The sequence below is a fragment of the Diplotaxodon limnothrissa genome, linkage group LG3 (assembly GCF_057381915.1).
Source record: "Diplotaxodon limnothrissa isolate DT_005_m linkage group LG3, D_limnothrissa_male_GT1.1, whole genome shotgun sequence".
Classification (NCBI taxonomy): Eukaryota; Metazoa; Chordata; class Actinopteri; order Cichliformes; family Cichlidae; genus Diplotaxodon; species Diplotaxodon limnothrissa.
Window position 1 is genome coordinate 22,076,080 of NC_140598.1, and position 24,325 is coordinate 22,100,404.

At 43.9% G+C, this 24,325-nt stretch overlaps 2 protein-coding genes across 2 annotated transcripts; both read left to right on the forward strand.

Annotated features, from left to right (window-relative positions):
• The first annotated feature begins 491 nt into the window (after positions 1–491).
• LOC146634934 (putative C-type lectin domain family 20 member A) lies at positions 492–1,641 on the forward strand. The gene is made up of 4 exons (XM_085350476.1): positions 492–819; positions 915–1,259; positions 1,344–1,432; positions 1,516–1,641. Exons 1-4 carry the CDS (start codon positions 492–494, stop codon positions 1,639–1,641), a joined length of 888 nt encoding a protein of 295 aa, XP_085206602.1.
• Positions 1,642–7,083: 5,442 nt separating this feature from the next.
• Positions 7,084–17,187, forward strand: LOC146634935 (serrate RNA effector molecule homolog). Its single transcript, XM_085350477.1, has 20 exons — positions 7,084–7,155; positions 9,121–9,243; positions 9,710–9,820; positions 9,908–10,051; positions 10,138–10,198; positions 10,284–10,581; positions 10,656–10,885; positions 12,591–12,710; positions 12,791–12,923; positions 13,012–13,139; positions 13,923–13,984; positions 14,485–14,563; positions 14,654–14,818; positions 14,945–15,115; positions 15,193–15,346; positions 15,650–15,762; positions 16,365–16,596; positions 16,681–16,782; positions 16,903–17,017; positions 17,101–17,187. Exons 2-20 carry the CDS (start codon positions 9,125–9,127, stop codon positions 17,174–17,176), a joined length of 2,613 nt encoding a protein of 870 aa, XP_085206603.1. The 5' UTR covers positions 7,084–7,155; positions 9,121–9,124; the 3' UTR covers positions 17,177–17,187.
• Positions 17,188–24,325: the final 7,138 nt, after the last annotated feature.

A 24,325-nucleotide genomic window follows, 5' to 3' on the forward strand; every position in this document is an offset into this window, starting at 1 on the left:
TTCACGGCAACCAATCAGATGTTAGAGAAGCTGCAGTGGCATATGTCAGTATAACAGGTTGGTAAGAGACATGTAGAACCCATAAAAAGTAGTTTAATTAAAACATAATTGTTTGATTAAATTAAAACCACGGGTAAACCATATGAACTCAAGTGAACCTACAACTCACATGAACGAGCTGTTATCGGGACAGGTGCACACATACACACACGCACATGAACCCACACGGTGGGTGAGGGGGTAAGGTTGAAAGAAACGTTTCTGGCTAGGTAGCACAGCTCAATACCTGGGGTTCCTCCTCCACCTCTAGTTATTCTCCATATAGTTTGACTATTTAAATGGTTGTAATTTTTATTTTTTTTAATTTGTCCTTTTCAGTGATTCTCCCAAGAACCCAGTTTACACAATTGAAAACCTTTGTTTCATTTCTCTCAGGAGGACTTTCCACTCTTCCTCCCCACTCCAGAGAATACCACTTTGTGAGCCAGCTGATGACCTGGACTGAAGCTCAGAGCTACTGCAGAGAACACTTCACTGACTTGGTCACCATCTACAACAGCAACATCAACCAACTGCTTTTCTCAATTTCACCAAGGATCAGTACTGGGGCTTGGATAGGGCTCTATAATGACCGTTACGGCTGGAAGTGGTCCATGGAGGGAAAACTTTTATATGTTGGCAGTACACATGAATTTCTGATCTGGGCTAACGGACAACCAGACTGTGTAAATGCAAAGGAATACTGTGTGGCTCTTCAGGGACAAACACAGATGGATGATAGACCCTGTGGAGCTTCTTACCCTTTCCTGTGTTACAATGGTAGGAAAAAAGATTTGTTGGCCTAGTTATCACTACAATTGTGTGAGATTTATGATGTGTTTTTCAAAATTCATCATTTTTTGAATCTTTCACAGCCAAAAATACAAGTAACATCTTAGTGATGGAGAGCCGCTCCTGGTCAGCAGCTCAGTCGTACTGCAGGACATACCACACAGACCTGACCAGTATAAGAAGCAAAGAGGAGAAATCCAACATCACACTCACTTTGAATGGATCAGGGGTTCAGTATGTGTGGATTGGCCTCTACAGGGATCCCTGGGCCTTCTGGTCTGACAACACAACCTCCACATTCACTAACTGGGGGTCTTCTGAGCCTAACAATGGAAATTCAATTGAGTACTGTGGAGATTTGAATTTACTGACAGGGGAATGGTATGATTGCTACTGTGATGTCAGACTCTCTTTTTTCTGTTTCACAGGTGAGGTCCAGAATGCAAATACTGTAAGATCCTGTCATCATGTAAAACACTAATGTTTGTGTTTTATATGTGGTTCATTTTTAGCAGTGACAAAGCAAACAGTGGTGAAAATGAAGCTTCAGTCAGAGGCAGACATGCACAGCACAGAGATCCAGCAGCAGGTTTCACAGCAGGTCAGCAGTTCAGTCACCAACACAAACTTGACACAAGTTCAAACTATGCTTCATGTTTTTCATCATCTGCACATTTTGTCCAGCTGTCAGGCCTCATGCTGTCAGAAGGACTGACAGACTTCAGGATTCGTTGGAGGAAAGTCCAGAGTTACCGTGACGACCAGTCGAAGAAGCAGGATGTGGACGGTGGCTGCAAAACTGAAGTCTGACTGGACTGAACCACTTCATGTGTGAAGTTAATAACATGCTGTGCTGAGCTGTCTCATCCTTTAAATCTTTCAATATTTCAGAGTGTAAAGTTCCACCAACAGCTCATTTGTTCAGCTGCAGTTGTAGTTTGGTAGAAATTCTTGAATCAAAGGTCCACTCACTAATTTTCCTGATAGGCTCTAGTCTCTTGTTTTGTTTTGCAGTGTCTCTTTTTGACCACTTTGACACTATCTTTCTGCTTCTGCTTTCACTGTTTGATAACTATAAAAATATCAGCCATAAATGGGACCATGAGAGCCTCAAACTTTACCTGATTTCAAATTTGATCAGGACACCGGCTGTAATGCATGCTGGATGTCCTCGTATCTCTAATTATCTCTATTGACCTTATTTTCCACCCTAATTTACGAATAAATTCTTTACAAATCCTACCATGTGAATTCATGGATTTTTTTTTCACATTCTGTCTCTCACAGTTGAAGTGTACCTCTGGTGCAAATTACTGACCTCTGTCATCATTTTAGGTGGGGGAACTTGCACAATCGGTGGCTGACTAAATACTTTTTTGCCCCACTGTAACTGAAGAAAAAAATGGCATTTACTTCCAGGTACATTCTGGTGCTGATACTTCAGGTTTTTGTCCTTTATACCTCTTCCTTGAAGGGCATGAGTCGTAATACACGGTCCAGCTGTGTGCTTCATTTGTATAGTTTACACACTCAGCCAGCGGTGGAACTGTTGCTGCAGCTGTTGGTGCTGATGTCAGAAGGAAGAGGATCTATCTATTTAACATTCATGGTGTGAGTAAGACTAAAAACACACCCTCACATAATAAAAGTATTTCTGCTGCTTGTCATATTTTTGTTAGTATATTGCCAGGGAAGCGTGACTGAAAAGTAATGAGTAAATAAGTGCTAGCAGGATATTGTATGGAATGAGAGGAACTAAATGTAAGGCAGAATTCAGTTAAAAAAAAAAGCGAGCTATTTATTTCAGGCTGGGGAAAGTCATTAACAACAAAGTCCAAAAAGGTGAGCAAAGAGAAGACCAATAAAGCATGAGGGAAAAGAGAAACACTTGGAATAAACCAAGAATACTTCTAAGAAACTTAAGCCAAATGCATCATTTGCACAGTGCCAGCTACACTTCCTCATTTTAACCCTCAGCTCCAGGTTCTCTATATATAAAAGAAGTTCAGACGTTGTGGAGCTTTAACCTCAGCTGACGAAAACTAAGAATGCACTTTAAACTGTCGAAGAAAAGGCAACAGTTCAATCAGACTAAATTAGAACTTGTGATTTTTGATTACGTTGAACCCTAAAATGTATCTTCTTTGTCATGTCGTATTATGTTGTAATTTCATTGGCTGTCAGAAACTGCTACACGTACATGATCCTCTGTTGGTTGAGTCTAAGGCTACGTTCACACTGCAGGCGAAAGCGCATCAAATCCAATTTTTTTTACCCTATGCGACCCATATCCGATCATGGTGTGACAGTGTGAACGGCACAAATCCGATATTTTCAAATCCATCTGGGTCACTTTCGTATGTGGTACTGAATCCGATACATATCTGATGTTTTAGAAAGCGACTGCTGTTTGATGGTCATGTCGCATTAAATCCGTCTTTTACGTCACTGACACAAGACAGACGCCAATTATCAGCTTTGACAAGATGTAGTGTATACTGTTATTGATGCATCTCGGCTCTTTCTTTATACTTGCACAAAAAAACGTTGACTTCCTGGTTCTTTTAGATTTGTGTATATCTAAATTCTGTTTCATTTGTTGTGCCGTAAACTTAACCAATCTGATCTATTGCAGCCATCGCCTCTCTTACCCCTGTGTTACATATTCACATAATCTTGTGAATATGTAGGTGGCTAATGTTTAACTTGGACGTTTCACTTATTTTTTGGTTTTTGGTTTTTTTGTATGTTATTTTTAAGAGGACCTGTTTTTGTTGTTGTTCACTTTGTTTTTAGCCAGCAATATTTGATCGACATTTTATTTGGTCACTAAACTGCCAATTCAATTTATTTCTAAAGCACCAAATCACAACAACAGTCACTTCAAGGTGCTTTATATTGTAAGGTAGACACTACAATAATACATACAGAGAAAAACCCAACAATCATATGACCCCCTACGAGCAAGCACTTTGGCGACAGTGGGAAGGAAAAACCCCCTTTTAACAGGAAGAAACCTCCAGCAGCTCAGGGAGGGGCGGGGCCATCTGCTGCAGATGCAAAGACAAACAAGAAGCTCAGCTTCTAAACAACATCACCTTGAAGGCTCAACTTCTTCCTGGTGGTTAATGTTGTGGAGCAGGGAAATTATTTTACTGCTATTGTTAAAGAATAATCATCATCACCATTGCATTAATAATATAATCTGTAGTTTATATTGCATTCAGAGGTTGAACAGTGTGTGTCTTTCAGAAAGACTAAGTCACAGGCTGACAGGAAACAGGCTTGCAGAGAGTTTGCAGAAGTGAAACCAGTCTTAGGTTATTTTGAGCAGCAGGCCAGACGAGGCCATTTGAATTACTAGGTTATTCAAATTGATCATTGCTTTAACAATGTAACAGATAGCTTTAAGATGGCCTTAAGATGTTTATGCATACAAGTTATTATATTAATTTTGTATTCCAGGTGCAGTTATAACTATTTTATACATATTGCATATCTGTGCTTATTTGAGTTGATGTTCAGGTTCATTAATGGTCTAAAGCTTCACTAGTGAGAGTGTCTAGATGATCCATGCTGAGGGAAAACTAGAACATAGAAGGTATTGCAATACATGCTTACAAAACACTTATATCAGTTTATTTTAATATCTTTTATATGTTCATATTCTTGTATTAAGCTTTTAGTAGGGGTTCTTGATTAAAACATTTATTTAGTAGATGACACATATATAGTTTCAGTTGTTACATATCTGAGTGTGGCTTCTGCCTCTGTCTGGTTAGGGGTCAGGAGCTAGTCGGCGAGGTGAAACAGGGTGCAATTGTGGTTAGCACACAGACACACACACACTCAGTTAGAGAGAATCATTTATAGGTAAAAGTTTAATTATGTTTTGCTTGGGGTTGCAAAAAGAGCAGTTTGTCGCAGAACTGCTGCTGAGGTGTCAAGATGACAAGAGAGCATCCGGCAGTGACAGGAAGCACCTGTTATGAAGATAGAAGACAATTGTTCTTTCAAATTGTGTCAAAAGTCGTTGTGGTTTTGATATTGACGTATGTGTATATATCCTGTCTGTGACGCATGAAGGGGGCGTCAGTAAATCAAACCCTGATGCTATAAAAATCTGTGTATGCTTTGAGGAAGTTGAAGACCAGTTCCTGTCTGGAAACGGAGCTGTTCTTCCCACACGTGTGTAGTCATTAAAATCATTGTTTGACCAAGAGCTTCTGGACCATGGGTGGTTTGTACTCTCCTTCCTCAATTTTGAACCTTAACAATGTGAAAGAGAAACATTTCTATTTTTTCATCACGATGTCAATTAGACCTGTTTGTCACCTGCAGGTTCACCAGGAGGACAGAGCGAGCACAGAGGAGGCCATACTAAATCTGCTGCACTATCACTTTTTCTTGTGCTGCTTGTTGTTGTCACTGCTGCTCCTGGTGGTTTTTTAATCTACAGAAACTGTAAAGGAGAACGGAGTAAGCCTCCTGCCGAGCAAGGACACAAACTGTCCCAGATGTCTCCTCATTCAGATGTCAGCACCTCCATCAGTGAGCTCTGTTATGTGTAACACATATACACTAAGATATACTTCATCACTCCCCAAAGCAACAACAGTAAAGACTATTAAAAAAGAAAACCAGAGTAGAAGAAGCTCTTTTACTGTCAGAAGGGGTCACCACAGCTACACGTGTTTAGCACATGAAACTAAACATGTTTGATTTGGCAAACCAAAAGGATTTGTGTCACTTTGGAGAAGAAACACTCCAGAGAAACTTTAAACAAACTAGTGGAGAATCAGTATTAAAATATGATAGAAATCACTTTAAAAGAACCTGAAGATAAATAAGTAGAACTCTAAATAATATTACTTTGAAAACTGAGTAAAAAGCTAAATAAAACACAAAAGAGTGACATAAGGCTACATTTGCCCAATGTGAACGACTAAAATAAAACTTTATAGATCTGATCAGAAGCCATTGTTGCTTTTGTTCAACAGTGCAGAGTATGTGAGGCATCATCCACAGGAGTCGACTGAACAGTGAAATGCTGTTATGACCTGTTTATAAGTCCTCATTTCTCAGTTTGCACATCCCCGACTCCTCTTCCTCCCTCTCATTAGAGATGAGAGCTAAATAGCTGAGGAAGAAACAGGAAGGAGAGACAACAGATTTTGATCACACTGAGAAATCCTCCGCTCAAAGCTACACTATAAAAGTGATGTCTGGATTTATGATCTAAGATGTTTGGATGCTCATGATATTTTTTTTTGCATTAAATATGTTTTTATCATCACTTTAAAGACAGAGAAAAGGTATATGAGTTGCATTACACATTCACTAGAATGCATTATATTTGATTTCTCATTTAAAAAGACTTCAGAGCTCTGTCTGCTTGATCAACGTGGCAGTAAAATGTTGACTTTTATTTCACTTTATTGTCTCCTGTGCTATTGTATACATGTGTTTCTAGTACACATATGTTTGTGTATCTATTTACCAGATCTATCTGTCTGTGTGCTGTAAATAAGTTCACATCATGGCAGCGTGACCGGCATCAGAGTGTCTTTTACTCGCTGATGGAAACAATGACGAGCTGTTTTTTCATTTTATCATCACAGTCAATGTTCACGTGACTCAAACTTGAGTTGGGATGTCATCGATCAGGCCTGATGGTTTGTTTTACACACATCTGGTAGTTTGGCAGCTTAGATTTTTATACTGATGTCTCTAATTATTATTAGGATTGTTGTTTTAATTTTGAAATTTAAAAAAAAAACATGCTGTGATGGGACAATAGAGAGGAATTGACAAACTCTGCTAAGTAAAACAATCAACCCTAACCTGATCGTCATTCACGAATTAGAAGAGGTGAAAATGTTTTCACATATTTATTATCTCTTAAACTCAGTTGATCTCAGTGAGGTTCTTGGAGATTTGGATAGAAAGGGGTGACATGTTGCAGGAAAGCAGAAAATGTCATAATGTTGGAGTATTTAAAAAACGTTAAATTTTGTGCTGTTAAAATTTTAACTGAAGTTCAATGGCACAGCTGGCCAAATACAATTCTCGCGGAAAACAAAGAAGAGTTCTCAGCTTCCTAGAAGTGAAGATAAAACGCCACGACCCCTTTATTTCAACGAGTGTGTGTATTTACCCAGTCTGACCTCGAGGCGGCGCATTGTCATTGGACAGACGAGCGGTAGTGACAGGAAGCGGAATTGTCGTTGGATCATTGTGCTCTTGGAGCTGGCGGCGGGATAACTGTGCGGCTGCTGGTAGCTGTGACGGGCTTGTTTCTGAGTTTAAAACAACAAATCTCAGGTAAGAAAAACACCTTAAACTCAAAAATACGCACAGATAAAGTAGCGGGGCCGAAGCGGAGGGATACATCTCTGTGAACAGGTTCATCTGGCTCCGTGCTAACGAGCTAATTAGCAGCTGTTAGCTTCGTTAGCTATGAAATGCTATATGCTGCTAATGGTAGCGTTTGATTTGTCTTAGTGAACTTTTAAACCCTTAATATTTGCGTCTCCTAACGATCTGGGGCTGCCGGGAGTTTGCGACGAGCCTGTCCTTAAATTAAAAGCTTTTAAAGAACTCAAGGACAGGAGCTAGCAGGCTAATTAGCAGCCAATGTGTCAGTGAGGAGTCACATAAACAAACAGAGTTTATAATAAATATTTCAAGATAAACTGTGAAAGAGCAGCGGTGTTTAAGCTGATACACACTGCTGCTTATGTGCTTTTATATTAGCAGAAGTGGAAGAGGGCATAAGAATGATTGTTAAGCAGAGGGGCGTTTCAGCTAAGGATGTTTATTTCCTCAGTAATGTTGATTTTCCTATCTCAGTTTTTCTGTGAGAGCAACAGACCGGTCAGGCTCTGTGGTTTCTCATTCAAGATCTCCTGCACGTCTCAGGAAAATTTGTAAAACCTGAAGCTAAAGTAAGAACATTAAACATTGAACCTCTTAGAATACTACACAACGTGAATTGCATGAAAAGCACGTCAGTGAGTGAAGTAAACATATCAGCGCAGAAGCGGAGTTTGAATTAATATTTATAAATGGAAAATGGCCTGTATTTGTATAGCGCTTTATTTAGTCCCTAAGGACCCCAAAGCGCTTTACACATCTAGTGTACACCCATTCATGGTAAGCTACATTGTAGCCACAGCCGCCCTGGGGCACATTGACAGAGGCGAGGCTGCCAAACACTGGCGCCACCGGGCCCTCTGACCACCACCAGCAGGCAACGGGTGAAGTGTCTTGACTTCTTATGACAGCGGAGTTGTGGATATGATGGAGTCTGTCCAGTGCTTTGCTGGAGATTCAGAATATGGTTGAGGGTCTAATACAGAGTCGATGAGTGGTGGCCAAAGTCGAGAGACTAAACTGGATCATTAAATACAATTAAGCAAAATAGAATCAAAATATTTTCTGCTTCAATGCAGCGTTCACATCTGGTGTGAAAGAAAATTAATGCAAATATTGGAAACACAAAGTGACATTCAACAACCTCATTCGACTTTAAAGGAATAGCTGTGAGAGACTGAAGTGACCACCAATCCGAGTGAAGAACTGTTGATTGACATATAACGTGGTTATAATTACACTCACTACTATGTTACATGACAATCAGCTGGATTCTTTACCGTTATTGGTAGAGCTCACTTTTCACTCACTCACCTGAAAGTTTACCATGGGTCCCGCCCACTTCCCATCACCTATAGTTATTTTTCCCCTAATTTCCGGCTTCTGGACAGACTTTCCTCGCTGATAAACACAGTCAGGAACCGTCACAGCAGATGACATTAAAGTAGATCAAAAATCTTCATTCCTGATGTGAAAAACAAAACACAGTTCCTCTGAGTGGCGATGGTTTAGGACATTAAGTGCGTTTATTACCTGCAGCAGAAGGTATTAGGCTACACCCCTGAGAGGATTTCACACACCTTAAGGAGTCAGTGTGGGTTTAGGCGCTTAGAGCGTTAAACCTGCAGGCAGGAGGTGATGGGAGTCAATCTAGTGTGGGAGATTTGTGCTTCTCTTGGTCCTGCGTTGGTGTAAATTTATTGAATTTACAGGTTTTTCAGTCGCCACCTTCAGCCTCACAGAGCCTCTTAATGTGCATTAATTAACTAAACTCTCATAATTCTCTGAATTTATTTAAGGTTTATTTTGACAGTTTGAACAATTATTTATTTAAACACCTTCATACTTGGTGATTTAAAGTTGCTGAATGATGCAGAAAGAATCCCTGATGTCAATATCTGTTTGCTCCTTTAGACCGATGGGAGACAGCGATGACGATTTGGATCGGAGGAGGCGGGACAAGTTCAGGCGGGAACGCAGCGACATGGAAAGGTCACGAGAGCGCGAGGAGAGGAGGAGAGACGACTGGCCCGACAGGTAGGAGCTGGTGACCATTCCGATCGTTAAGTTATTCGTTTTTAATCCGGAGAGAAAGATCTGACGAGCCGACACATCTGACAGTCAGAGTTCAGCCTAAACCTACAGAGGCTCATTTACTGCATCAAACTGCTGCAGAGCTGCTGTCACAGAGAGGCAGCTGCTGTCATCTAGTGGCATAGATGTAGTAGTGCAGTGATGTGGTCCTTTGTTTAACATTGAAAAGTTTCCCACACAGCTGTATTCTTTATGCACGCCGTACTTATCCCTAATCACATCTGACACATTTGTTTCAGAGTTCATACAGTTTGTTATCCAGCTGTAAACATCTGTCCTAACATCAGCGTATGAATGAGACATGTTATTGGAAACTGAGTCGTCAGGATTTATTATGGCTGAAGAAAGTCGCCGACTTCATCCCGACAGGTTTGTCCACTGTGTGATGTCAGCTCTCTGTTTGTTTCAGGGACTGGGACCGTGGCCGCGAGCGGAGGCGGGACTATGACCGCGGCCGCAGAGAGAGGTTTTCTCCGCCCAGACACATCAGCCCTCAGCACAAACGCATGAGGAGAGAATGGTGAGGCCTGTGTGAGAGAAGCAGCTGCAGACTTCAGGTTCTGCTCCGTGTTCCTGCTGTGGTTAATAATTCTCGTTTCACCCTCAGGGACGACCACAGGGGGGAGCCGTACCGCTACGACCTGCCATACGGAGGCGGCGGGGCTCCATTTCCAGGGGCGGGGCCTCAGGGCTGGCACCCAGATTTTCCTCACCTTCACCCACATCATGGAGGCCACCCTCTGCAGGGCAGGTGAGCTCAGTCAGAATCATTTCTGCCCCCTAGTGGCTCCAACAGTTTTCACCTGGATTATTTATTACCTGAGTTTTGTGTCTCAGGTTGGGGATGGTGGATCCAGACCTCCCTCCTCCCGGTCCTCCTACCATGAGGAGCTTTAAGGTGGGTCTCTGATTTAAAAAAATAAGGAGGCATCAAAGCGTCTGTTTGGCGAGGTTATGACATCACGTCTGTGATGCGTTTGCAGGAGTTCCTGTTGAACATGGAGGACAGCGTGGACGAGACGGAGTCCGTGAAGCGCTACAACCAGTACAAGCTGGACTTCAGGCGGCAGCAGCTGCAGGACTTCTTCCTCCAGCACAAAGAGCAGGAGTGGTTCCGCTCCAAGTACCACCCCGATGACATCGCCACGAGGAAGGCAGAGTCTCTGGCCGCCCTCAAAACCCGACTCGGCGTCTTCCTCTTCCTCATGGACAACAACTGGCTGGACAACGTATCGCTCGACATGGACCACGCCCCTGCCATCATTAAACTCCTCGATGCAGGTAAACTGGACAGGAAGTGAAGTGAAACGGGGTTTGTGTGTAATAAAGTCTTTAACCTGTGTGTCTCTGTGCAGCTGTGATAAAGATGGAGGGAGGAACCGATTTTGACCTGCAGGTCCTCGAGGTTCAGGTGAATGCAGCAGGAGCCGGTGGAGATGCGAGCGGAGGAGGAGGTGTAGGCGAGAAGAGTCAGGCAGATCCCAGCGGAGGAAGCGTGGGTGGTCAGACCAGCTCAGAGGCGACTGTAACTCAGACGAAGGAGACGGCGAGCGGTGACGCGGGCGATAACAAAGACACAGAGAAGGTGACGTCTTCGAATATCCTCAGCATTGTTCCCTCTAAGCTGCGCGCGTGCGCACTGCTGGCACGGTCTCTGCGCACAAAAAAAATCTAACCTGAATTGAAATTAAAATTAAAACGTTAACAATTCTGTTTTGCAGTGTTAGTCAGTGAGTGACTGGCTGCTCCTGTATGGGATTAGAACGATGCCACCTTATCCCATAGTCCAGCTAATGAAGCGATTCACATTCGTATACACGCAGCTAATCAACGTGGTTGACAGGTTATGACAGCGTCCTTATGTGCCGACACTGGTGTTTTAGCAAAGCGGCTGATGTGGAGTGAAGCCACGATAATGACAACGTGAACAACCATTGGAGATGTGAGCAGGACAGACGAACAATAGACGGAAACAGTGTGGACTTTATACCAGTTTTTAAATTGTGTTGATCGGCCACATAAAACCAGAGTTATGATAAAAATATCTGCAATGTTTGTTTTTCTTCCTGAATACTGTCGTTGTTTATATTTACTGCTGGAAGAAACGGTAAAAACAGCGTTTTATAAGGAAAACGCTGGAAAGCGTGTGAGCAAAAACAAAAACAAAACCCACCCTTTCCTATTGGTGGAAAAATGTACCATGTCGACCAATCAAAAATTGATATGGCAACGTGGCATCTAGTTGTTAAGAAACGGGGGAAGTTTTAGGAGTGACGGCGGTGCTTTGAGATGTGAGAGATTTGAGACGTTTAGCGCAAATCTTGTGTAGTTAGTGTGTAGTTAGTGTGTAGTGTGTCAATAGTTTTGTTGTGTGTGTCAGAACAATGAGGCGACTGCTGAATGTTACAGGTGTTACAGCAGTGATACATCTGCTGTTGTCAGGCCTGCAGGTATCAGGCTGTTGTTCTCCTTCATCTCATAGTGGACAGAAATTATTTTTTGGAGCGGCACAAATAATTTGTGTGGCATCAGATTTGATGCAGAACAGCTGATTGTTCTGTAAATAGTTTGAAATGTTTATTTAAAAAACGCCTTGGCTGCTTTTTTAGGTAAACAGCTGCAAAAAACTTATTGTTATTGTTGTTATTTGCAAAACTCAGCTACTTTTTTGAAGAAGTAACTATATAATTAATTGCTCAACATTGGTCTTTATTTACTGTATTTTGCAGACAGAGTTACAGACTCTCTCCCAGACTCAGACTCATGATACAAGTCAGAGCTGTAAAAGTTGTGTTTTCAAAATTGGAGTTCAAGTTATTTTTACTTCCAATAGTGTTAACATGCTACACAGGTCATGAACAAGATCTTTTTAAATTTTCATTGTAAGTGGGCTAAAGCAGTTAATTAAAAGTAGTCTATCATAAATGTAAATGTTGTAATTAGATTATTTTAATAAACCAAGTAACTTGGATGGATTCGATGCTGGCGTGACCACAGTGCACACGTCTGCTGTGGCTCACAGTGGTCCAAGGGACGCTCAGGGAGTTTGTGTGTTCGCTCAGACACGTGAAAAATTAGAGGGAACATTGATCCTCAGTTTACTGAACTGGACCCAGTCTCTTCCTGTCTGGGTCACATGACTTTGAATTATTGAATTATTAACTACTGTAGAGAAGAAACAGGTCACGGGTTGAGTGACAGTCTGTTCAGTGTTACGTTAAATAATCACATCCTGACACACAACGGCGTTCAGACTGACCTTAACCATCCTATTTTCTTTCCTCTCTCAGGACTCAGCCGACGCCAAGCGTAACGGGAAGAAGGAGAAGGACGACGACGAGGAGGAGGAGGAGGAGGAAGAGGAGAAGAAAGAAGAAGAAGATGAGGAAGAAGACAAGAAGACCAAGAAAGTGAGTCGTTTGTCTTTTGTCGCTGATGCTGATGTTCCTTAATGTTACATCGCATTGTTAATCCCTCCTCTTTCTCTCAGGGCAGGAAGAGGAAACGCAGCCTCTCTGCTGACAGCGGCGAGGGCAGTGCCTCCGACTCTGACTCCTCCCACTCTGATGGAGAGAAGGATGAGGACGAGGAGAAGGAGGAAGAGGAGGATGACGGAGAGGATGGTATTTATTTTAAACTCTTTTTTTGAACTCTGAAATGTTGAAACACTTCTCAGACTTCAGTCTGAAGTGTTTTGCTGGTTTGTTTCAGAGCGTCGTAAAGAGCGAGGGAAAGAGAGGGAGAAGGAGGCTCCACCCAAGCCCCGCCCCCTCCACCTCACCACCTCCCTATTCATCAGGAGCATCCCGCCAGAGGTGTCCAAGGATGAGATCACAGCTGTAAGAAAACATGCCTTTACAGGGTGAAGCAGTTGTTGCTAAACTCAGAACTGCAGCTCATTTTTCAAACCTATAGGTTGGCACTGTTTAGGCTCCTCCCTCCAGAGAGTAGGACGTTATTAAAATAAGTTTGGACAAGTAAATAATGACAAACCAACAAAGGAGGAAGGTTTTTAATTATAGTCGGAATTCAGCAAGAAAAATTAGGCTGTTTTTAATGAACCAGCTCTGCAATGTGTTCATGCTCCCTGGGAGAAATCTGACCATTTAAAACAAAACTGTGCAGAACTATGAAATACTGCACCATGAACTGGTTTATTTATTATTTAACTTATAAATAGTTCGAAGTAAAATATCATTTTTACCCAGAACATTTTTTTTAGCTCAGAAACTTTCTTTGTTTGTGGTGTTGAAGCTGAAAGCTGTGATTTTGACTTACACATATGTGAACATCACATTTTGGGTTATTTAGACTAAAATACTCAATTTTGCTCTACAAGGGCCTGATATCCACTTACGAGGACTTTATACTGCAACTGTTCTATTGAAATTTTAAACGTATATCCTCATACGTGGCTCTTATTGTTCTTAGAAACAAAAATCAGGTAAAAAGAAAATCTGGTAATTCTTTGTTTTTACATTCATCGGGTCCCAATGTGCCCAGATATCAAAGAGGAATTAAAAATGCATGTCATGGAAGAGTTCGGGTCTCAGGAGGTTCAAGTTAGAACACACCTGTGCACATCACCTGGCTCTCTGCTAACCTCCTTCATGTGTTTGCAGCTGTGTCGCAGATACTCAGGCTTCCTGCGGGTGGCGCTGTCGGACCCTCAGCCCGAGAGGAGGTGAGAACAAAAAAGTGCAGTCGCGACACCTGCATCAGCTCCTCCCAGCTTCATCTGCCATTAAAGGACTGATATGTAAAGTGTAGCAGATTGTTTAGTTGTTTATAAATAAACCTTGAAAGCGTCATTTCACTTGTCGTTTTTATTTATACAGGAAGTCAGGTCTTTAGCGGCGTCCTCCAAAGAAAAACGATATTCTTCTCTAAGCAGGACGACGCTGTTACTATAGTTCAGGAATCACATGAAGTTTTGTCCTGAAAGCACCAATTTTAATTATTTCTCCAGTAAAATTAGCATTTTCTAGCATGAATATGAAGAACAATACAGTTTCACCACTCAACACTGCGTCGCCTATGGATCGAGACGTATTCACGTGTTTAAGGCGCTTTATCTAAGAACTGCCCCGCACCACGCTTCTTTTTGTTATCGAGCGGTTTTAAAAGCATGGATTTGGAAGCGTTGCTCTTTAAACTGAGCTTCAGTAAATATTTGTGCTTCAGGTTCTTCAGGCGCTGCTGGGTGACCTTTGACCGCAGCGTGAACATCAAGGAGACGTGCTGGAACCTGCAGAACATCCGGGTACACACACACACACACACACACACACACACACACACACACACACTGGTGTGTCATGGGTGATTATAACCTCCTCTATGCTGTCTGCAGCTCAGAGACTGTGAACTCGCTCCGGTGGTGAACAGAGATCTGTGCCGGCGGGTTCGCAGCGTCAACGGTCTGACGCACCACAAACCGGTGGTGAGGAACGACATCCGACTGTCGGCCCGACTCGTCCACAGCCTGGACCAGAGAGGGGAGCTGTGGACCGGACAGGTGCGGACTTTAAATATGTTCAGGCTCAAGGGTTCAGAGTCAGAAGCACCAGTCAGTCAAACACTATCTGGGCACTGCATTACCCATAACCCCCTCAGGACTGACATCATTCCTCTGTGTGTGTAGATGGAGACCAACCCCATCCTGAAGAACATCACAGATTACCTGATAGAGGAAGTCAGCGCAGAGGAGGAGGAGCTCATCGGCGCCTCTGGGTGCAACACCGATGACGCCGGTGACGCCAAGGACCCTGCCTCCTCTGACGTCACCTTGGAGACAGATGATAAGCTACTGAAGGTGGGAGGAGCTTCATGTAGATCAGGCGCTGCCTGCTTCATGTAAGCGTGTATTTACACGTGCGTGTGTGTGTACAGGTGCTGGACCGCCTGCTGCTCTACCTGCGTCTGGTTCACTCTGTTGATTATTATAATTTCTGTGAGTATCCCGCCGAGGATGAGATGCCACACCGCTGCGGGCTGATCCACGTTCGAGGACCCCTGCCTGTGGGCAAGATCACTGCAACTGAGGGTACGCACACGCATACACTGCAGATCAGCCGTTCATGGTATATTTCTAGGAAAACAGGACGTGGTTTCCTAGAAACCAGAGACGCAGGACACAAAGTCCTTCTCACCTGTGAATAAGACACACTTACCTGGTTTGTCACAGCAGCCTTGGAACCTTTATGGAAAATTTCGCGGTATGATGATCTGTAACTCGAACACATCACAACGTGTTTTTAGTTTATTTAATCTCAAAACACTTCGAACTACAGCTCCAAATACACGGCTGCAAAGTTGACGTTAGTGTTGCTGTGCTCTGATTGGACAGTGAGTGAACACCAGCGGATGTGCGAGGAGCGCCTGGCTCCGCTGCTCTCGCCCTCTGAGACTCTGAGTGAGGAAGAAGCGACCAGGCTGGGGAAGAAAGACCCGGAACAAGAGGTACGACACACCGCCCGCCAACAGATGTGTCCCACATGTGCAAAAGAAAAAGAAAAAAGTGCTACGTCCTGTTCCTTTCACAATAAAAGCCCTTCATATTATCCAACTACTGACTTTGAGATTATTAGACGACCTCCTGAGCTGCAGCTTATCACAAAACGATTCAGATCAAGTCTTGTCTTTGATTTTACAAGTTCTAATTTTGTTTTCTTAATTATTCCTCATCAACTACAAGAAAATGTTTTGGAAGAAGGAAGTAAATTCTCATAATTACTCATTAAAACAAGAAAAACACATGCAATGTTACCTTTTTATTATTATTATTATTTATTTTTTTGCTGTCAAAATAAAATTAAACATTGTATTGTCGGTGTGTATATCTCCACTTTAAGTGTCGTTAATTCAGGATTGTATTCATAATTCATTTGGCATTTCAGAAATTAAAAAAAACAATAGAGATTTGCAGCTATAGAAGGAATGACCTTTTAACAGCGTACGACCTTTTCATAGAAACCACCATAAACACAGTGTGTACATGTGAGTGTAAACAGTTGTCCCAATGACGAGCTCTCCTCCCTCCTCTGTGTGTCTCACCTGTGCAGGTGGAGAAGTTCCTGTCCTCCAACACTCAGGAGCTCAGCAAAGACAAGTGGCTGTGTCCTCTGAGCGGGAAGAAGTTCAAGGCTCCCGAGTTTGTGCGCAAACACATTCTCAACAAGCACGGCGAGAAGGTCACCGGTGTCCGGCAGGAGGTTGAGTTCTTCAACAACTTCTTGTTGGACGCTAAAAGACCTGCCCTGCCTGAGAACAAGCCCCTCCCACCGCCTTCACCAGGTTGTGCCCCTGGGACTCTGTTTTGCCTTCTATTCACATTACTGTTTTTTCTTTTCTGATGCGTTTCCTTCTCTCCGCCTTTAGCCGCTCCTCCGGGTTTACCAGGATTTCCCGGACAGTCGCCGCAGCAGCAGAGCCTTCTGGGATATCCGCCTGGAGTCAGACCACCCATGCCCGGTTTCCCAGGTGTATATAAACACAAACATAATAGAATTTAATTAAGTATTTAAAATGAAAAAATTCAGCTTTGCTTTTTCAGTGCAGTGATGCAGCCTTTTAAGGTGTATGTGTGTGTGGGTGTTTTAGGCGGTGCACTCCACCATCCACCAAACCAGTTTGGAGCTGGGCGGGGTAACTATGACAACTTCAGAGGTCATTTAGGAGGCGGCGGGGGGTTTTCTGGGAAACAGCGAAACAGCAGGTAAAGAACATGCGCCGTGACGACAACACAGTGGAGTGTATGAATCACATCAGTTATCTCACTGTGTGTGTGTTTGTTTGCAGGGGCATGCGAGGCGACCCTCGCTCCATCATCGAGTACAGAGACCTCGACGCTCCGGACGACCTCGACTTCTTTTAAGCACCAGAAGCCCCAAGACTGTTTTTTTTTTTTTTTTTTTTAAATAAAACACTTTTTTATTCCTACGTTTCCCATGATGCCGTTCCTCTTCCTCATACCATTATCTTTTTTCCTACATAGGACAAACTGTAGAGCTGTGGGTGTGTGTGTGTGTGTGTGTGGGTGTGTGTCAGCAGGACCAGTGTTACTGTCAGTCATTAGTGATGATGATGATGCGTGCCACTTTTCCAATAAAGACCAGTACTGAAGGACTGATGAAGGCTCGTGTGCTGCTGTGAGAGGAGCTGCACCCTTTGAAATCTTATTTGGATGTTTCCACAGCAGACAGGCTGATGTAGCTTCAGTGGCTTAAAAGTGAAGATGTAAACACACAAACTTAATAAGTGAGAATTCGTGAAGTTTCTCTCTGTTGCGATGTTACGTTTCAAACCCTTTGAAGTGCCTGTGTGCTCTTGTGTTATGTCCTAGGTCACTGGACAAGGTGCAATACATGGATGATGTCCACACACGGTGACCAACAGCGCACACTCCACTAGTGCAGTTGCATAAGCACAACATGTAGATTATGTGCTCAGAGCACCCTGTATGAAATGGAGAGGTGAGGCGTTAATTGAGAGCTAAAACGAAGTGGTGCTAATCTGCTGTGATCAATGTTTTCTACAGTCACTGGTTGTGATATTCTAGTATGTAGTTTATTTATTATACAGTTGTGATAAGTTGAATGCTTAATTATTTTGGTATAACTGAGGCATAAACGGTCCAGTAAACAAACTCAGTATTATTGATTAAACAATACAGTCACAGTGTAATCTTGTGTAGATCAAAGTGGTTTACAAAGTCAAATGTGTGTACACAGCTCTACAAACACGAACAGGCTTCTGTGACAGGCTGGAAACGGAAAAATTAAAAATTTAAACCGCCTACTTTTAAATTCATGAATATTTAAAGCGATTGGTCTACAGATGTGACAGTTTTTGTTTTCCAAGTGTAAAAATGTTCAGGGGAGAGTTGATGCTTATCTCCAAAAGTCCACGGTGAAATAATGGCAGTGAGTCAGGCTTTGGGCTCAGACTCCTCTCACTTAAATAAGTCTAGATCAAAAAGTAATCACCTGTCCTCTTATGATTCCCATAATTATTTTTAACATGCTACTGTGCATGAGTGGCGATGGTGAGGGGGAAAAAAGCACGATGCACACATACTAGGATGGTGGTGTGGTGACTGCAAGCTCAAAAGCTTTACAAGGAAAACCCGACATTGCCATCCTGGGAATTTCACCCATATCTAGTTCAAAACTACAATGATTACCAAGGAGGCACCCAGGTCCGTTATACTTCAGACACACGTGGTTCAGAGCGTCTCACCTCTACACACTTTCACTAAGGTGCAGTCAAACCAGGCGTACGTGGATAACCACCGCACACAGAAGGTCCCATCACCAGGGTTCCCAGTCATGCCCACTTTGGGCTTTCAGCTTCTTAATAAGGAAAACATCCAAAACATGAAAAAAGTCACCCTCTGTAGTTACTGCAAAAACACTGGTTCTCTGCAGCTACAAGAGGACCTCCTGCCAGTGGTGTGACACAAAATTAAGAATTTTCACATTATTCAGAAACAAAATGTACAAAACACAAAATAAACTGCATCTCGAATTTAGAGCAAATGAATGATCTATTTAATCTATTAGTTAAACCGCAGTTGGCAAAAGAATAGATGTTCTGTACTTGAATTAAGGTAAAAAAAAAAAAAAAACACTGTTAAAAAATACTCTAGTAAAAGTTGTAGTACTGGTTCAACTTCTTTACTCAAGTAAAAGTACAAAAGTACAGCTCTGAAATGTACTCAAAAAGTAGCTCTTTAGAGGACGTTTCTATTTTTGTGCAAAGCTAACTGAACCTTGTGCTTTATTGACATGATGATAAAATAAGGAACAGCTGTGGTCCACTCTTTCACTCATCCCTGTTCAAGGTGGCAAAGATCACAGGCTGTTAAGTATTGCAGACTGAATTCATTTCCCCTGGCAATCGCTTACTATGTATATCTGTTAGGGGGTGGTAAGTAGGATCCTCATGTATTATCTACAATTTGGTGTATAGTAGGGTGGACGCTGGATGACTATTTTCCCTCTTGTGTTACAGGCCTACACACTGCACTATCTTGTTGTAGCCTTGTTGTTGCTTTTCAATCATTTATGGACTGGCATTGTTCCTTGTTTTATGGTCTTTTTTTTTTTTTTTACTCTTAATTGTTTGTTATATTTTAATCATGCTTTTAAAAGGGGTTGATTTTCCTTTAGTGGAGGCACAGCCGCTTGTTGCGGTGGGCTACGCACTGTCACAGAGAGTAAAATGACTCATCCTACAGAAATTACTATCTCAGGTTTACTAGTACTATCACACCAGTGAACATCCAGGGTTTGGACATTGAAACAGTGGAGTACAACAAATACCTGGATGTTCACCTCTATAACAAACTGGACTGGTCCACAAACACAAATGCATTCTGAAAAAAGGGTCTAAGCTGTCTCCACCTGCTACGACGGCTGAGATCTTTCGGGGTGAACAGGACTCTCCGAAGGACATTTTACGACACTGTGGTGGTGTCTGCTATTTTCTATGCTATGGTCTGCTGGAGTGGTAGAATGGCAGAGAGGGACAGGCTTAGGGCATCGGGGGATTCCCCAGGAGCATCTTCCTTGGAAGGCTCAACCCAGGGTAGCGGTCATGTCCAATAAGGGGCTCTGTTGGCTCTTAGGTGACGGTCTCCTCGCGGCTGCGTGCAGCGGGGCTAGGGGAGAGTCTGTGCTGATGGACGTGGGTTACTGACCTGGTAGCCTGGCTGCCCCTGGGTGGGTTCGGGATGGGCATGAGGTTCTTGGGCACTCCGTCTCTGGGTTGGGGCCCTGGCTGGGTCTTGGGGGCTTGGGTACTGGTTGGTGTGCTGCCGGGGTTACAGGGAGGCTGTTACATCTTGCAGGAGCTTTCCGCTCTTCAGGAACTCTCTGCAGGAGGGGGAGATACAGGAGAGGTGAAGGAAGATCTCAGCCTGGGCGTCTATTGTCTTATGTAGTCTGGAAGATGAGTGGATGGCGGGGTGGGTGCAGTTTTCTCTGTGGTGGGGTCAGGTGGGCTGTCCCGGGCTGCTGCACTGGGCCCCGGTCCGGATGGGCCTGGGCCCCCTTTCCCTGGCGGGTTGCAGAGTATGGGGGTGCCTACTGGGGTCAGCGGGGGAGCTGGCCCCAGGGAGGGGTCACTTGCCCCTCCCTTCCTTCCCTCCCAATCTCCCGCTGCCTCCCTCTTCCCGTTCCACCACAATCACCCACACATGCAAGGCCTTGGGGTAAAGGTGTGTCACCGGGGTGCAGGGGAGGCATCCCCCCCTCTGTCCCCTTCTGGCTGCCTCTGCCTCAATTTTATCCCACAACTTAGACATTCACATTACTCACACTCTCATTACACATACATATAGGATCTTGGGGGTGGGCACGCTACACGGCATCCAGAAGACCATCAGGGTGTACACCTCACCCCTGGTGTCGTTGCCCACCTCTCAATTTTAAATACACGTAGACATTGAGGGCTAGCAGGAGGGACTATGCGCTTACCTGCTGCTCTCTGGCAGGTAGCTCCATGCCCTCCTGGGTTTTAAATGCACCTTAGAACACACATGCATCAACACTACAATGAGCGGGTGGAGGGAGGTTTGGAGTCTTCTCACACCCCCATTCTCTGCGGCCTTTTGGAGCGGGGGGGGCGGGAGGAGGAGTTGGCCATCCGACTGGGGTCTCGAATGTGGGGCCTCCCTGCTGCTGTGGAGTCGGGGCGGTCTGCCTCCCCCCACCGCAGGGAAAAGGGTAACACCACCTGGGTCTGGGTGCAGTTCCCCCCTCCAGGGGCAACGGTACCTAGACCCGGTTCGTAGAGTACGCTTGGGGAGTGTGATTGTGCGTACAGCGTCTCTATGTCTGTCTCCACGTTGGTTGAGTGTGGAGTAATTGCATATGAGAGCATGAGGGTGGGAATGGATGTTTGTATCTGTGTGTGCCTGTATGTCTGTGTCTATATGTCAGGTTGGGTATCAGACGCCACCTCTCTGGGGACACCTCAGGCCCTCCAAGGTTTGGAGGCCTATCTCCCCCCACCACCACTTCCCTGCCAGTGGCGGACTCCCTCAGGTGTCGGTGCGTTGGTGGTTCTTTGTGTCTGGGGGTGGGCGTCCAGGTACACACCGGCTCACTCCTTGGTGGCTGCTTATCGTGGCCTGGAGCCTGGGGCTCGGTCATTCTGGCAGAGCTGTTTGCCGGCGGAGCTCCCGCCGGCAAACAGCTCTGCAACTCCCCCTGGCTTCTGCTCCGCGGCTGCTGAGTGACCCCTCATCTGGGACTCTCCTCAGCTCTTTCTGGGACAGTGGCGCGGCTGCGCGGCTGCCCCTCTGTTGGTCTTCCTTGGTCTCTTGTGTTCTGGGGGCCTCTGGATGCCTGGAGCCTTGATCTCCTCCATTCCTGCTTCATGCCCTGGATGACAGGGCTGTGGCCAACTCAGTATTCTTCGTCCTCCAAACACGACGAGTTGAGTTTATACCAAAAAGTTCTACTTTGGTTTCATCTGACCACATGACATTCTCCCAATCCTCTGCTGTATCATCCATGTGCTCTCTGGCAAACTTCAGACGGGCCTGGACATGCACTGGCTTCAGCAGCGGAACACGTCTGGCACTGCGGGATTTGATTCCCTGCCGTTGTAGTGTGTTACTGATGGTGACCTTTGTTACTTTGGTCCCAGCTCTCTGCAGGTCATTCACCAGGTCCCCCCGTGTGGTTCTGGGATCTTTGCTCACCGTTCTCATGATCATTTTGACCCCACGGGATGAGATCTTGCGTGGAGCCCCAGATCGAGGGAGATTATCAGTGGTCTTGTATGTCTTCCATTTTCTGATGATTGCTCCCACAGTTGATTTTTTCACACCAAGCTGCTTGCCTATTGTAGATTCACTCTTCCCAGTCTGGTGCAGGTCTACAATACTTTTCCTGGTGTCCTTCGAAAGCTGTTTGGTCTTGGCCATGGCGGAGTTTGGAGTCTGACTGTTTGAGGCTGTGGACAGGTGTCTTTTATACAGATGATGAGTTCAAACAGGTGCCATTCATACAGGTAACGAGTGGGGGACAGAAAAGCTTCTTACAGAAGACGTTACAGGTCTGTGAGAGCCAGAGATTTTCCTTGTTTGAGGTGACCAAATACTTATTTTCCACCCTGATTTACGAATAAATTCTTTACAAATCCTACCATGTGGATTCATGGATTTTTTTTTCACATTCTGTCTCTCACAGTTGAAGTGTACCTCTGGTGCAAATTACTGACCTCTGTCATCATTTTAAGTGGGGGAACCTGCACAATCGGTGGCTGACTAAATACTTTTTTGCCCCACTGTATCATTGTGATGTTGTTTACTCTATTGCTCTCCTTTTCTTCTGCCTGTTATCTATTGTTAGCTAGTTTATTGTGATGGTGTTGTTTTTATTATGCTGATCTTTGTTGTTTGTTTTCTCTTCTGGTTTTTTATCTCCATACAGGTGATCCAGGTGTTTTGTTTGTCTTTCTTTTTTTTCTTCCCCCGTTTCTCACCATCTCTTCTCCCCTCTATCTTTCCTTCTCTCCCTCTCTGTCTTTCATCCTTTCTCCCTGTCCTATCCCCCAGTCATGTCTGTCTCGTCTTTAAAAAAACGAAAATAAAATAAATACATAATTATAATAAAGGTCATCCATCCATCCATTCGCTTCCGCTTATCCTTTTCAGGGTTGCGGGGGGCGCTGGAGCCTATCCCAGCTGTCATAGGGCGAAAGGCGAGGTACACCCTGGACAGGTCGCCAGTCTGTCAAATGGACCAATATGGACCATGATGATCCACTTGGTAAAGTAAATCCACTTGGCATCTTTCTTGGCCGTCAGACAACAATTCTGATGGCTCAAGATCCAAACGGGACAGGCAAAAAGGAAAAAAAGGAATGGCAGAGAGGGATGGGGATACTTGATAAACTGGTCAGGAGGGCCAGCTCTATCCTGGACTGTCTGCTGCAGTCCACCAAGCAGGTTGGGGAGGAGAGGATGTTGTCTAAGCTAACATGCATCATGGACAACAGCTCCCACCTCCTGCATGAGACTGTATTAAAAATTCATCTAAAAAAATAGATTTAAAAATGTTTTCATTTAAAATTAAATTATTAAAATATAAGTTACTTTAGTAATGTTTGAATACATTAAAATGATTTAAAAAATATTACATACATGAATTTACAAATGCATTATTTATTGTACAAGTCATTATTTATGCACAGAATTCTTTATTTTGATGTGTGTGGCTCGCTAGATTGGCCAGACGGAATGCACTTCTCAGTAAGGAGAACATGACGGCACACCTGGAGTCATAATGTCATAATTTATTTTCCAACAGGACGACAAACTCACATATACAATCAAGATAATAAAGGAATGACTTTAGGACCACTCTGTGAATGTTCTTCAGTGGCCCAACCAGAGCCAACCAGGCTTTAACCCAAATGGGCATCTCTGGAAGGAGCTGTGGACTGACAGTCTGATCCAACCTGATGAGGTTCTGCAAATATGAATGGTAGAAATGGTGGAAAAATACGTGTGTCAAAAAATCTGTATAGTATATAGTTCAACACAGTTGTTGCTACAAAGTGAAAGTTGAGTTGACTGAAACAGCTGTTTTTAAAAGTTAAAAAAAGAGCTTTGTGAAAGTTTAATGTAAAAAAATGGTGAATTTTACAGTAGCCTGAAATATGAATGAAGCAACATTAGTCAAAGGAAAGAAGCTCCACCTCTTACATGATTCAAATGCGACAAACCAGGAAACAGGAAGTTCTTCGTCCTCAGTAAAGAGAGACGCACAGACGATCAGACTGAGTTCAGACCAAACTAGCAGCTTCCTCTGAGTGAGTCCAGCTACAGGAGAGAAACGTGGAAAACTCCAACACTGCTGCTTCAAGCTGCTGACGCTCCACACACTGAATGTGAGTTTGAGCAAAAACACGACTCAAAGGAAGTTTCAGTGAAGGTGGTAGAGGAGGGAGGGGAGCCAGGACTGACTGTACTTCCTGTCTGCTGTTTTCAGCTTCACTCACAGACTCA

Coding starts and splice junctions, on each gene's coding strand:
- LOC146634934 (XM_085350476.1), top strand. CDS start 492: ATGACCTGGACTGAAGCTCAGAGCTACTGCAGAGAACACTTCACTGAC. Junction 820..914: donor CCCTTTCCTGTGTTACAATG/GTAGGAAAAAAG, acceptor AATCTTTCACAG/CCAAAAATACAAGTAACATC. Junction 1,260..1,343: donor CTCTTTTTTCTGTTTCACAG/GTGAGGTCCAGA, acceptor GTTCATTTTTAG/CAGTGACAAAGCAAACAGTG.
- LOC146634935 (XM_085350477.1), top strand. CDS start 9,125: ATGGGAGACAGCGATGACGATTTGGATCGGAGGAGGCGGGACAAGTTC. Junction 10,052..10,137: donor GGCCACCCTCTGCAGGGCAG/GTGAGCTCAGTC, acceptor TTTGTGTCTCAG/GTTGGGGATGGTGGATCCAG. Junction 14,564..14,653: donor GGAACCTGCAGAACATCCGG/GTACACACACAC, acceptor TGCTGTCTGCAG/CTCAGAGACTGTGAACTCGC.